The 15,015-nt window shown below is 40.6% G+C and overlaps 1 protein-coding gene across 1 annotated transcript in view; it reads right to left on the bottom strand.

Moving 5' to 3' along the window:
• Positions 1-10,387, bottom strand: part of LOC311012355 (receptor-type tyrosine-protein phosphatase N2-like) — a 228,559-nt gene extending 218,172 nt beyond the window's left edge. Inside the window, exon 1 of the mRNA XM_084007783.1 lies at positions 9,867-10,387. Coding sequence (XP_083863909.1) covers positions 9,867-9,957 — 91 coding nt within the window. The 5' untranslated portion in view covers positions 9,958-10,387. The remainder of the gene's footprint in view (positions 1-9,866) is intronic.
• Between the last annotated feature and the right edge of the window lie 4,628 nt (positions 10,388-15,015).

Here is a 15,015-nt window from a genome sequence, read left to right as displayed (position 1 = left end):
GGATAAGATAATAAATTATTATTATTATAGAGCTATATGTACCAAAGTGGAAGCACATAAACTTGATTAAAAAAAGTTAGTAATGTCACTTCCAGAGAAGAGCTTTCTCCAGCCAGTTAGAAGTGGACAATATGGAAGATGGCTCTGCATGCTACTTTTGGACTTTTGCTGCCACCCTGAGCCTTTTGCTCCCTGCTTTCATCACTCCACGGCAGCAGAGTGTGAAATAGGTTGCGGTGTTGCACTGAGGCCCAACGCCAAGCTGGCGAGGCGGGAGGAACGGAATTTCAATCAGCTTCACCCTGTGAGCAAAGAGCAGCGTCCAGGCTGTGGCCTTTAATGCCTCCTGGCAGGGCCATTACAAGCTGCACTCGCTGACAAGAAACTACATTTCCCAGGTTCCCATCCGTCTGTTCGCATCAAACATCTGCTGCTCCCGAAGGGAGAGGGCCAATGATTTGACTCAGACAGGTCACCTTGAAAAATAAAGCCAATGATTTAATTGATTCAAAATAGAGTTAAACTTCTGTTTACGTTCATTAAACATTCCCCTTCAAATTGAATCTGTCAGGGATGAAGTGACCTGAAACCAATAAAAACAATACTGCAGCAGATCTAGCTAAATAATTCATTTGTCTCTGAGTTCAGTTGGTTGAAATGTATGAGTAACTCTTGATTTATGTTTCTTTTCTAATGTCACCCTCAAAGTCATTCTTGAATAACATTTTTAATTGATAAATCGATGGCTTGAAGTATCGCTGGTTTACTAACGCTACGGTAGGCAGGAAGCTAGTTAGCCAATCATGCTAATGTAACATTTCATTAATTTCTTTAACATTTGCTTTTGGTTTTGGAATGAAGAATACACCAAACAACATGTGGTGCTGATTATTAATACTGTGCTATTTTGTGCATTTTTATATATTATTATCATTTATCATTTTATATTATCATTTTTATTATACTATGCATTTTTTCTCATCTGGCCAAAAAGAGTTTAAAATGATTTTTCCTGTTGATCAATGAGCATCTCTAGCCTACTAAATATTGCTGTGATGATTGCCCCATGCACACCTAGCTATGATTACAATGTGGGAGTGTAGCAGTAAATCAATCCATGTATGTACTACGGTATTAGTTGCGTCTGTCTGCACTCTCAGCCTCTGTCCCAGTCAGTCTCATTATATAATGGAAGAAGCTCTCCGTCTCCTTTAAACTAAATGACTTGCATCGTTTTCCTTCAGCATGCAGCTCTAACCTTCTCCTCCACACAATGTTATCTCTGTTGGCCGTGTTTACATCTCTGGAAAGCTGATAACAGGCCGGGGTTGCAGACTGAAGGAAAAGGACCTTTTAAAAGCGTTCCCTGTCTTTGTAGTGTTATTTTTAGCTCATCTGGCCGACTTGAGGGTTTTTCCCATGGCTGATCAGAAAGGGCTTTCCTAATTGGCTGCCTATGTGTTGCTTCTCTCTCCGTTTTCTCTCGCGTACCATGACTTCAATGTGTCCTCTGTTTTTAAAATGATAACAACACAATTTGTTTGTGGCCTCGGCTCCGATAAATGATCAGTCACGACGACACGCCACCTGACCATTTAGACGAGCACAAAAGACAGGATTTGGAAGCAAAATGCGCCATTTAATCGTTTATATTTTGTCGCAGCAGAGCCGGAAAATCCATTTCTCAATTAGGAGGTGTGTGCGAACAGTGCAGATTAAATTGGTGCTAATCTCCCTTTGTCCCCCCCCCCAACAACAACCACCTCCATCAGCTCCTCCTGCATCCTTTTATCTCGTTCCTCTCATCCTCCCACTCTTCCTCTCCTCCACTGATGTTCAAAAGCATTGATCCATCCATCTGGTCCAATGAAGCAGCAGCACTTTGTATTCGGAGCTCTCTGTTACTGTAGCTCTCAGATGCTGCTGCCTTTATTATGCAGAGTGAACTGTGTACAATGTGTACCTACAATCCCAGTTACGCTTTTACGGAGCGACACTAAATCTCCTGTGGTTCTGTGTACAAACACTTTTAATTACATGTTGGGGGCAGAAATCGTCTGTCATTTGCACGCAATTAAACTCGTGTTGAAGACGGGTTTAAGCTCCAGTAACACTTTGCTTGACTGTCGAGGGGAACCATGGCGATTTTCGAAGGGGTCTGTTGACCTCTCACCTCAAGATATGAGAAAGAAAATATGCTCTTTAGAGTCTCCCTTTTACATACATGTTATATCTGTCTGTTCTAAAGTGTGTATTTTAATATTTCTGCATTTCTGAATATAGTCTTGAATTACATAAATTGGCTCTGAGTGGAAAGCGGAGACTCTCGTGGATCCATCCATCCATCGTCTACCGCTTATCCTGTTTTCAGGGTCGCGGGGGGGCTGGAGCCGATCCCAGCTGTCATTGGGTGAAGGCAGGGTACACCCTCAATCGCAGGGCTGACATGTAGAGACAGACAGCCATTCACGCTCATGCTCGAGTCATCAATGAACCTATCCCCATCCTGCATGTCTTTGGACTGTGGGAGGAAGCCGGAGAACCCGGAGAGAACATGCAAACATGCGAACCCAAACCCGACCCAGGAATCGCTAACCACTACACCACCAATGGATCCAATGAGCCCAATCCCATTCATATGTTATGATGTTGGTCTCCATAGTAACCATTTCCCATTTTTGGAAACAAATATGTTGTGACCTCTTGGATAATCACCGCCTCATGAAATTTTACAACCACAAACTAGAGGCAGAGGGCTTTCAGAGGATGGATGGCTTCCCTGGGTAGACTGGCAGTATTTCTGAGCCATTTCCAGAATGGAAGAGCAGGCGAGTGTGTTTTTGTGATAAATCACAGTTTGGAGATCTCATTAGAGATACCTCCTGGTGAAAGAACTTGAAGTGTGCGGCCCTGTCGCCAGCCGGTCAGGAAAAACCACAACGACTTCACAACACCCGATTACAAGACAGCAGGTTGTGTAGTGTGAAGAGTAGACCATCAGTCCACTTTGAAAGTCATGTATAGTGTCAACTTTGCTCAGATTGATCAGCGATTAATCGATTGGTTCAAAGATCTCTTTTTCGACATCGGTTTGAATCCCCACAGTGTTGAGAGGGACTGAGCAGGAGGCACCGATGGACACATTTCACTGCTCACCACAGATGTGGGTTCACCTGAGTGGTGAGAAGAAACCACAGCAGAAGAGATATCAATCAAGACAGCCAGACACAGCAGGTGGGAACAAAGCAGAGTGACAGGCGTTTCATCACACTCTCACTTTCTGTGCTCCAGAAACATTGATGCGTATTGATCAATTTATTGGTGCATGTCAAGCATGTCACCCCAGCCAAACAATCAATAAAGCAAACACCGACTATTTGAGCACCAGCTGGAAGGGGGGGGGGGGGTCTGTTTTCAGAAGAATCTCCAGCTTTTCACACAGATCCTCTCACAGCAGGACCACCCAAGGAGATCCTCTTTACTCCGTGTGATTTCCATCATCACAGAGAAATCCATGCAGCTCTTTGTGTAAGTCAAATGAGGGATTTGTACCGCTGGCAAGCTTTCTATAGGGCCAACAAGATACCTGAGTTTCAGTACTGCTACCAAACCCCCCTTCTTACATCAACAACAAAACTAGCCTTGTTTGTTCAATGTTGCCGAAACACGAGCATCCATAACACAATCAAATGTTTGATTTAGGGCTGCAGGGTGGTGTAGTGATCAGCATAAACAAAACCTCACAATAAGTTAATCGTGCATTTTCATCTAGATGAATATTGCCATGAGTGATTTTTAAAAGCTGTCTAGCTTGCCATCATGGTACACAAGTAAAAAATAGATTTTAAAAATACAGGAAGTAAAAACTGACTTTCATTCATTTAAATTGACAAACATCATATGTGTAATTCATGGTACAATTAAAACGGGATAAAAAAATGTCTGTGTGTTGGGTACCAGGATGTACCATCACTCACACTAACAACAGGTCTCTCTGTGTGTTGGTACCAGGATGTAACGTTACTATAACAACAGGTCTCTCTGTGTGTTGGGTACCAGGATGTAACGTTACTATAACAACAGGTCTCTCTGTGTGTTCGGTACCAGGATGTAACGTTACTATAACAACAGGTCTCTCTGTGTGTTGGGTATCAGGATGTAACGTTACTATAACAACAGGTCTCTCTGTGTGTTGGGTACCAGGATGTAACGTTACTATAACAACAGGTCTCTCTGTGTGTTGGGTACCAGGATGTAACGTTACTATAACAACAGGTCTCTCTGTGTGTTGGTACCAGGATGTAACGTTACTATAACAACAGGTCTCTCTGTGTGTTGGGTACCAGGATGCAACGTTACTATAACAACAGGTCTCTCTGTGTGTCCGGTACCAGGATGTAACGTTACTATAACAACAGGTCTCTCTGTGTGTTGGGTACCAGGATGTAACGTTACTATAACAACAGGTCTCTCTGTGTGTTCGGTACCAGGATGTAACGTTACTATAACAACAGGTCTCTCTGTGTGTTGGGTACCAGGATGTAACGTTACTATAACAACAGGTCTCTCTGTGTGTTCGGTACCAGGATGTAACGTTACTCACACTAACAACAGGTCTCTCTCCTTCTTTCTCGTCCAGGCTGATAAAAATAGTTGCTGGAAACACATCAGCTCAGACAACGTTACATTAGTGGTGGAACATAGCTTAGTTAGATAGCTAGCTAGCAAGACAAGCTAACGGCCGTGTTGGTGACGTTATGAGAGGTGTTGTTCACCGAGCGGTTTCACACTAAACTAAATTATACTAAAACCTACAAACTCGACCTGACCTGAAAATGATATTTAAAATTGACAAACATGTGTAAACCGTCATATTTTGGGGTCTTTGTCTTTAACTGGATCCAGACGCTCTGCACACCTCTCTCCATGTCCTGTACACAGTTAACAGCAAACTGCCTCAGCAGCTCAGCAGCCCTGCCCCCCACCCCACTGACCAATCAGCACGGACACAATGTTAATGTGCATCGTCATGGCTACGTGAAGGTTGGAACCAGCGATGACCTTCTCCAGGTCCAGGTTAATGATTACGAGACCTGAGCTGAATGTGGTCTGTGTCTTTTAAAAACCAGGAGGGGAAATGTGGAGCAGAGATGCTTTAAAGTGAATCAACGTCCATCACTGTATGGACAAACAGCTGAGAGCAGACGGACAGACACTAGAGCATGAGTCATTACGAAGAAACGGCACAGTCATTACAGCTAAAGTACTTACAGTGGATGGCCTCTTTCAGTGTTCAATTATTGATGTGTTCAAATGAAACTGCATAAACACATCAATATTTAACTAAATCCCCACACTGGTCATATATATCTATAAAATAATAGAAAGGTTTTCATGTTTTCACATCAGAAATACAATATTTCACCTGGGAAAAAGTAACGTATATAATTTGAATATCCTCCTTGTGATTATAATAAAGATTGGAAATGTGTTTAACACACTTGTAGTTCCCAAGATGTTTCTATAACGTGTCTAAAAATGTTGATTGAAACAGTGATAGAAAGTTAACAGCTGAACTCCAAAAAAAAAACTCCAAAAAGGAGCTTTAAATTGGAAATTTGTTAAAGGGGTGCAGTTTTGAAAACTATTCTGTCGTTCTGAACACCAAGGCAAATTCTTTGAACCTGAAAATGTACTTAGCGATGAACTCCTTTTTGATTCTGAACTGTATTGGTAGCGACGGTAGAAACTAGCCAGCTGTGGTAGCAACCTGTCAATCACATAGACCCGCCTACTTTATGGTCTATGCGACTCGAAATGAACCATAATTTACTAAATAAATCTTCATGCTGGATTGAAGAAGACTTGAAACTGAGATTTAGACCATAAACTCATGTTTTCTGTGTTTAGTGAGATGATAAATCAGTGAGAAGGAGGGTCTTTTTCTCATAGGCTTCTATACAAACTGACTTCTATTTGTAAGCAGAGGGGTCGCCCCCTGGAGGAGTTATTTATTAAATTTGCTGGAGACAATTTTTTTGATTTGGTGATTTATTTGTTGTTTAAGAAGTTACATATTGAGTTTGCTATATGTGTATTGTTGAAGTTAGTGTTTGTTTTTATTTTACATGTTTGAAATAAACTAAACATTTATTTTAGTTCAAATTAGTTTAAGTGAAAAACAATCAAATAACCTTAAAAAATATTATCATAAATCATAAGGTCTAGCTGCATAAACATCAGAATACATTTTAAAAAATGCATTTTTGTATGCTTTCATTTTTAAATCAGACTCTATTTTCCACTCATCTACCATGACAGTCAGCTGGACAGCTTTCGATAGTCACTTGACTATATTTACGATTACCACCATAATAGAAAGTCACAAAGATCAACTTAGTGAGTGTTTTTATTGCATCTGCAAAAAATATCCTATATCATCCCATCCATACATGTGACTGTGGTGGAGTTAGTTTAAAGCCAAACATCAACACTTCTACCGATTGCATTCATTTATTTCTTCATTAGCGTTTATTTTCTGCAATAATCCAACATCCAATGGAGAAATCCCATTGGTGCTTTGTGGAGGGATCCAGTGTGAAGCTAACTGCAGCTCTATTTGTGACCGTGTTCCTGTAATGTGCCTTTAGGCAGCAACCTTCAACACAAGCCACATTTGAGCCGTAAGACTGTTGTCACCAGCAGAGGCCACACACGAGGAGTGTTGTGACAATAAACTGACCTCCAATCAGGAGAAGTCAAACTCAGACAAACCCATTAAGAAGAGTGGTAATGAATTTCATACGTCTCTAATTATAATTCAAACTAAAAACTAAAAGGTCACTGCAAGTCGATGTTGAATCCGGCAGACAAATTCAACATCTCAATGTTTGAGAATATCGACTGCAGGAACTCGGCAGATGAGAAACAGGCACAGTTGGATCAGGTCCTGTTTCCGTCTCACTATAAACCTAAAGGTACATTTTGAAACTTGAGAGCGTTTGAAATACTGGAAGAGTATTATGGGCAAAGTCACTATGAAGTCATTTTGCATCAAACGTTTTAATATTCAGGTCCAATAAAGAAAACTGTAAGACACTTACAAGGATACTATCCACTTCTGAGTTGGGAATTAAATTGACACCAGTATTGTAATTTGTCTTCGGTTTCTCCATTTTCTACTTCTACCAATAATGTACTGTTTACTCTAACACTACATCTATCTGACAAATGGAGTTACTAGATTACACATTTTACATGAACGTACTATGCTGTTGCCAAGTAACCAGCAAATCAATATTTTCATGCATTTCAATGGTCAAAACCCCCATTTGTTTGCCAAACACAAAATCAAAGCATCCCATCTGTGCAGCTGCAGCTTCACCCTTTCAGGCCTTGAAGTATAAAATAGAAACAATCTGAGGAGAAGTCTTTGACTGTGAACAAACATGCAAACTGAGGCCAGAAGTGACCAGGAGAAGTTGCTTCATGTTAAAGAGCGTTTTCTTGGAATTAAATCAAGTTTAGAGTCAGTGTTTCTCACAAAATGCATTGTGTGCATCCTGCTCAGCAGCAAACAGGAGACAGACTGACTTAGAGACTAGCTGGTGAACAAAGTGGAGCATTTAGCAGCTAAAGGGACAGATACTTCCCATGTTGGTGGTTGGTGGAGACCAAAGACAGAGCTACAAGAGTTCAACAAGTCAACTTACGTAAGCAAGCAGCGATGATAATGTCGATGTTGTTGTTGTTGTTTCAGCTGCCCCCCAAAATGCCCCCACCAAATCAGTTCCTGGATGTTTTAAGTCTTCTTCCCTGCATTTATTGGCGTGCCACTGCACTTGTTGGTGCGTTAGCGCCTCCAACTGTGGATGAGCAGAATAGCATGAAACCCAGACCTAAACCCAGAGGCCAAAAGGCGTATTTATGACCCAGTAAGCCTGATAAATTAGTATGAAATACTTTACTTGTAGACTTATTTAACATTTTAAAGATTTTTTTAAATTAACTTTCAAAAATGTGCTTTTTTGTATTTGCTGTCCTGTTAGCCCTAAAGCCAATTAAAAAATGGGAGTGACCAAATAAAAGAAATAAGAAACAAAGTATTCAATCTGGTCTGGGGATTGAGCTTCAGCTTTATTCAACTACTTCATGTTACAACACATGGGGGGCTATGTATAATAGCTTAATTTCTATGCACTGACTAACATTGGGTGTTTAAGCATCAAGTCATGAAAGATTAAAAATAGTTTATGAAAAAATAATTGGAATTGTAAAAGGATCTGTGGAGTCATTGCAGGATTAGTGTGACCATTAAACGAATGACAGAACAGGTATGTTTACCTATTATTGGATGTGCAGTATAAATAAATACAGTATACATGTATGGAGGCTGAGGCTGCAGCTCAGCGCTCTGTTTTGCTGCTCGTCTCCAGCTCAGTCTGTCCTGTGGCTGCCATACTCTCTGTATGCTGGTTATGTAATCTAAAGGAGAGAGGAGGAGGAGGAGCAGGAGGAGGAGGAGGAGGAGGAGGAGGAGAGGGGTCTGGACACGCTCCTCTCTCCATCTTCTACAACAGTCATCCTGCATAACGCAGATCTCAAATCAGTGAAGGAATATTAGATTTCAGTTATTTATAAACTCTGTGCATGAAGGGAATAAACGTCTCCAGTCTGAAAACACACGCGTACACACACACACACACACACACACACACACACACACACCTTTCTATTCCTGATCCATAGCTGCCTCTATCAGGAGCAGAGACAGAAACCAGAGAGAGTAACCGTGGGCTCACTTTACATTGCTTTGCGTTGATGTTATCACTGAGGTTCTGGTTTACCAGCGAGTGTACACAGAGACCAACACTGGCTGTTTTTATTTGTATTTTATATACAGTACTGTTGTTATAGTTTCTATTCGACTAGAATATTATTTCTATATTCTGTTTTGTGTTTTTCACTTATTTTAAAATATATTTAGCTTTCATGAGTCATATCAATCATTAAAATGGTTCTTTTATTTGATTTACTTATTTATTTTTCATTCATTTTTATATTTTTCTAGTACTATTCAATTTATATATTTTAGTTCTATGTTTACTTCAATATATTTATTTCTGTATTGTATTATTGGCATTATATTACATAAGTGTTTATTATGTTTTTGCTTTTACTTCTAGTATATTATGTATTAACTTTACTTTACTTTATCTTTTTATTACATATTTCATTATTCATTTTAATATTTTTCAATTACCTTGTCATTTCTATATTTTAATCTGAATACTTTTTGAATTACTTATTTTATTTTTAATTCGGAAGTACTTTAAATTACTTTTTAAATAATTGTATTAATTTTAAGTATTATGTGACTGTATCTTGTATTACTAATTCTATATTTACTTTTGGGGTATTTTTATTTGTACTGTTTTTTTTTTATATTGTGGTTGTTGTTGCATATAGTCTAACTAGCATGCTAATACAATAATGGCTCGGTCTCCAGGAATTAGCTCCTTCCTGCAGTTTTCCGACTTGTTTACCGACTTGCAGCGTCTCCACGGTGCGCAGCAGTTCGCGCTGCTCATGTAATATTTCTACGATATTCTTACTATGTGGACGTTGTATATGTGCGGTGGTTCACTGCTGCTTTCTGCTGAAACGCATGCCAGGAGCACCGTGTTTGTTCTCCCTCGGCTCAGGTGAAGCTGCAGTGAACCAGCCTCGCTGATACAATATTGACACAGATCAGAAACAGAAATAGTCTCCTCCGCTGTCTGCAAAATGGCTCTGAGGAGGTTTCTCCAGGACCGGGGGCGGTATGGACGCAGCTAATTAAGAAGAGAATCCGTTGATACACTCACCGATTCTCCGCTCAGCAGAAGCGAGGAAGCAGCTCAGAGAAGCGAGGAGGAGGAGGAGGTGGCGGAGGAAGGAAAAAGGCAAAGGATCCATGTCTCTTCTGGGTTCTTCTCTCAAGAGTTAAAAGGCCATTTCTAACGGCTAGGCTTGGTCCGTCTTCCTTTCCCCTCAGAGTGGCTCCTGCGCGGCTGGAGCAGCAGAGGAGACCCGGGGCACACGGACGGTGGATGGATGTTGGAGGAGAGGAGACGAGAGAGGATGCAGGGCGTTTCTGCTGCTGCTTCTGCTGCTGCTGGAGGCTCGCGCTCTCGTAGCGTCAAGTGACGTCAAGCAGCTAGACGCGACATTCCGGAGCGATGTTTTCAAAATAAAGGTTTAACAAACGCAGGTGGCACATTTGACGTAAAAACGGCAGAAAAAGTGTAAAAAAATAAAATAAAATAAAAAGTTGATTCAATCAGTAAAAAAAAAATCGTCCTTAAAACTTGCCCATAGCAAGTGTCAAAAGGTGCGTTATGATTACATTTCAAAAACAGAGCATAACCAACCAATTAAATTCAAAACACACACTCACATACATACACAAAAATATATATTTATTCCCCTTGTATATTTTTCTGTACACCACACCATTCATTCCACGCCTTTACTTTGAAGGTCAAATCAGTCAATATCCGGATGTGTTCTACTTTAGTCTGACTTGACGGATTAACGGAGCTCTCCACTGATTCAGCACTGCCGCCGCTTTCAGGTGCTGTCGGGAAAAATGCGGGTTCAGACTTGAGTCAGGGCTTCTGTCTGAGAGAAGAATGCTTAACAATTCTCACAGACAAGCCATGCGACAGAAGTTGGGTACCATAAATCGAATATAAACAAAAGGCATTTTGAAAGTAAATAAAATTACAGACAGGATGAATTGATTTAAAAGGAAAGCACGTGTGAAGCAGGCCCCTTGGGCAAGGCAGGGAGGGACAGGTGGCGAGAAAGGTGAGGAAAATGTCACAATTTGAACAATACTGGCACAAAACTGACCCATATGATATCAAAGACTTATATGGTGGCAGCGAAAGAAAGACATGCTTTGTTTCATGCTAAGAATGTTCAGTGTAGATGAAATATTCTATTGACATGAGTTGTCAATCAGTCTGGATTACCAGGTAAAACAGTCAAATTCCCAGCAGTTTATTGTTTCTTAAAGGCAAGATTGTTAGACAGCTGTATGTTGCAGCACAAGTTCTTAAAATGCACAGATGTATATATGGACTATGTGAGTGCATACAGTTTGCATTTTGAATTCATCAATTCAATTTTATCTTTATAGCTACAACAACAACCTTTTAGGAAGAACAAGAAGAAACAGAGCAACAGAGTCCCTCTCCTGCAATGGAATTACAACAGTCAATCCATAAGGCAGAAATGAGACATGTACGAATGTTATAGCATGTTATAGCAGTAGTAACAGTAATGGCATAACAAAAAAAAATAAAAAACATGTTTTTAATATGACATGAAATATGACAAGATGGTTTGTGAATTGTGCCCACCAACAACAGGGAACGATAAATAATAAATAAAAATAATGAACAGACGCCACTTCCGTGTTTACCCAGCCGATGCCGTGACGCGAGTTTCACGCGAGAGTATGAAAAAGTTTCGCTAAATGTTTATAAATGCCTGTGTGAGTACAGACCCTATGTGTACTACTGCAGAAGTTTGGTAACATTCCATGCATTATTAGCGGGGTAATTTATGAGATATACAAGATGTACCATAACGCTAGTACTAAGCCATTCGGCTGATAGCGGCTATCTTGACCAATGCTGACCATTGCTAAAAATGCTTCCAAGGGGGTGTTTGGCTGGATGTCATGGTGGAAATTACCTCGGGTGCATTGTGGATATCTACTGTATAAGATGATGGAAACAATGTCCGTTCTAATCCTGTTCTATTTCTATGGAGGAAACAAATGCAAACATTTACAGCCTTGATTGTGTCTGAGATTTATCGGGTTATAGGTTATATTGTATTTAAACTTATTTTTGTAACGTCTCAGGAAACACTGGACCCAAAAGCACGAATTCAGAGATTTCCCCAAAATTCCAAATGTATTTAAAAATAGCAAACAAAAGGTAAACAAGGCAGCAAACAAAGGAAGCAAAACTAAACTGAGGGAGAGAGGCCAAAAAACCTCTAGTAGAAGTCTAGATTAAGTTGTAGGCAGAGCAAACACCGACAGGACGAGAGCAGGGCATGAGGCATGACGATCTGACAGAGGGTGAATGAGAATGGGTTGTAAATGAATGGGAGGCTAATGAGGATAATGAGGGCCAGGTGTGGAAGTGGGCGGGGAAGCACAGGTGAAGGGAATGAAGTGATTGCAGGGCAGATGAGGGTGGCAGGATCTGCAATGACAGGAGAGTTAGTGATGGGCAGATGAACACAGGTAAAAAAACAAAAAAAACAATCCCTAAGCAGGTGACCCCGTGACAGTTTGATTGGATTTCTATAAGCCAATCACATGTGGACTGTCGCTCTCATGCTGCTTAAGACTTGTATCAGTCTGATTGGCTCAGATTCACTTTTCTTAGAAACTTTATACTATGAATTGGGCTCCATTTTTCTCCATCGTGATCGTAGGTGCGGTTTAAATTCTGTTTAGAAACCTCACTGTGCTACATAAAGTGTCTCCAAAACAAACTACAGTGGTTAACAGGTGTCTGTCAGAGTTCATGTCAGCAGAAATGAGCCCTCAGGCGATCGGTTCACTCTTTGTTAGAGAGCCACAGGTTAAAGGTCACGAGAGGTCATTTAATCGTTGCACGGGTTTGTGCTGTTCTCGGCTGAATCATCTTCGGTAAGTTGGAAAATATTGATGCATGTCATCAACAACGTTGAAGTACAAGTTACAACACAGCAGTTGTAACACACACAGTTACAGCACTCAGCAGTGCATTCGAGCATTGAGTTGCATTAAATAAAGTATATATATAACTTACAATTATAGGTAGGTAATAAGTGTAACCCCTCTGTGGATGAGTGGGTTAGGCGAGGCTCATAAAGGGGCACATGAGGTATCTCTGTGTTCTCCTTTCCATCAAGTGTAAACTCCTCGAAGCTACTTTTAACGCTTCCGTGTGAGGGGCTTTGCAGAGGTCATGTGACTCAGCGACGCCAAGCCGTGACAATGAGGCAGGCCGTCTCTTCTACTCCAACAAGAATCTGAGAAGATCTGGACGCAAGGATGTGCTGGCAGATCCTATTCAATCATTTTTCAAAACTAGCCTACGCTTACCAACCCGAGCTGTAAGTCTGAAGAGTCCAGCTGCAAATAAAGTCAATTAAACGGCGTGAAGGGACACGAATAGACTGGAAAAGCATCAGGTGGCACCAATGATGCAACACGAATGAGGCAAACATGAGTTGCTGAATCAGAAATGGAGGAAACAAATGTCGTCTTTTGGTCTCTGGTTTCTCCAGACCATGTGGAGAAACCAGAGACCGTGGTCCGCCAGAGCTTTACAACAGTAGCTCACATTAGTCCAGAGACCAGACCAGACCATGTGGAGAAACCAGAGACTATCTGTGGTCCCCCAGAGGTCTACGATAGTAGCTCATCTTAGTCCAGAGACCAGACCAGACCATGTGGAGAAACCAGAGACTCTCTGTGGTCCCCTAGGTCTACGATAGTAGCTCATCTTAGTCCAGAGACCAGACCATGTGGAGAAACCAGAGACTGTCTGTGGTCTCCCCAGAGCTCTACGATGAGAGCTCATCTTAGTACAGAGACCAGACCAGACCATGTGGAGAAACCAGAGACTGTCTGTGGTCCCCCAGAGCTCTATGATAATAGCTTGTCTTAGTCCAGAGACCAGACCAGACCATGTGGAGAAACCAGAGACTGCCTGTGGTCCCCCAGAGGTCTACAATAATAGCTCATCTTAGTCCAGAGACCAGACCATGTGGAGAAACCAAAGACTGCCAGTGGTCCTCCAGAGGTCTACAATAATAGCTCATCTTAGTCCAGAGACCAGACCATGTGGAGAAACCAAAGACTGCCAGTGGTCCTCCAGAGCTCTACAATAGTAGCTCATCTTAGTCCAGAGACCAGACCAGACCATGTGGAGAAACCAGAGACTGTGGTCCCAAAGATCTCTACAATAGTAGCTCATTTTTAGTCCAGAGACCAGACCAGACCATGTGGAGAAACCAGAGACTGCCTGTGGTCCCCCAGAGCTCTACAATAGTAGCTCATCTTAGTCCAAGAGACCAGACCATGCACTGTAAAAAAAAAAAAAAAAAAAAATGTTGTATTTACAGGAAAACGCTGGCAGCTGTGGTTACCAGAGAATTCCTGTAAAAAAAATACACCAGCACAGTAAAGAACTTTACAGTCAAAATTTATAAATTGATCTACAGTGATTACAGTACATCTGAATCACATTAAAAAACGGTTAAGTCTACAAAAAAAATGAGTTAATTTCCCATAACGGTGTTGTACATAAATAGACCATTTCCTGTATTTTTTAGATGTAATAATTGCTTGTTGTGCATCAATAAATGATCAAATTAACAGGGAAATATCAAACAAAAAAATTATTTAAACTGGTAGAATAACAGTAAAACTGCATTTTAAATGGAGCTGTTCTGTATATTATAGATACAATCTATTCATAATATGCTGTATTTTTATGTTTTAATAGTCAAGGTATTATGTAAAATTTACATATCTACCTGCAAAATTATTTCTACTACGCGTACACCAAAACATACAAATATACATCTTGAGAAAAGATGAGAGGAAAATATCACTTTTAGGACATTTATTTAACAGCCATCATCAATAGTTCTAAACAATTGATTAAATACAACATGCAAAGAAGGAACATGTAATGGATCTTTTGACTGAATACAGGTTGAAATACTCCAAAAGATTAGCCTCTTTAAATCTGGATATTTGTTTAAGTGCCAGGTGCACAACAACAACTGACACTCCCTCTCTGGAATGGTAAATGGTAAATGGCATAAAAAAAATTGGCAGCATTCTTACTCCAGAAGATTAGCTTCTTTAAATCTGGACATTTTTGTCACAAATTTTAAAGCGATGGTTCGGAGTAAAATGCACCCTAGGGTAATTTCCACCATGACATCCAG

This window comes from Eutrigla gurnardus, assembly GCF_963514095.1.
Source record: "Eutrigla gurnardus genome assembly, chromosome: 4".
In the NCBI taxonomy this organism is placed as follows: Eukaryota; Metazoa; Chordata; class Actinopteri; order Perciformes; family Triglidae; genus Eutrigla; species Eutrigla gurnardus.
The sequence above is the reverse complement of the archived record's forward strand: the minus strand, read 5'-3'. Positions and strand labels throughout refer to the sequence as shown.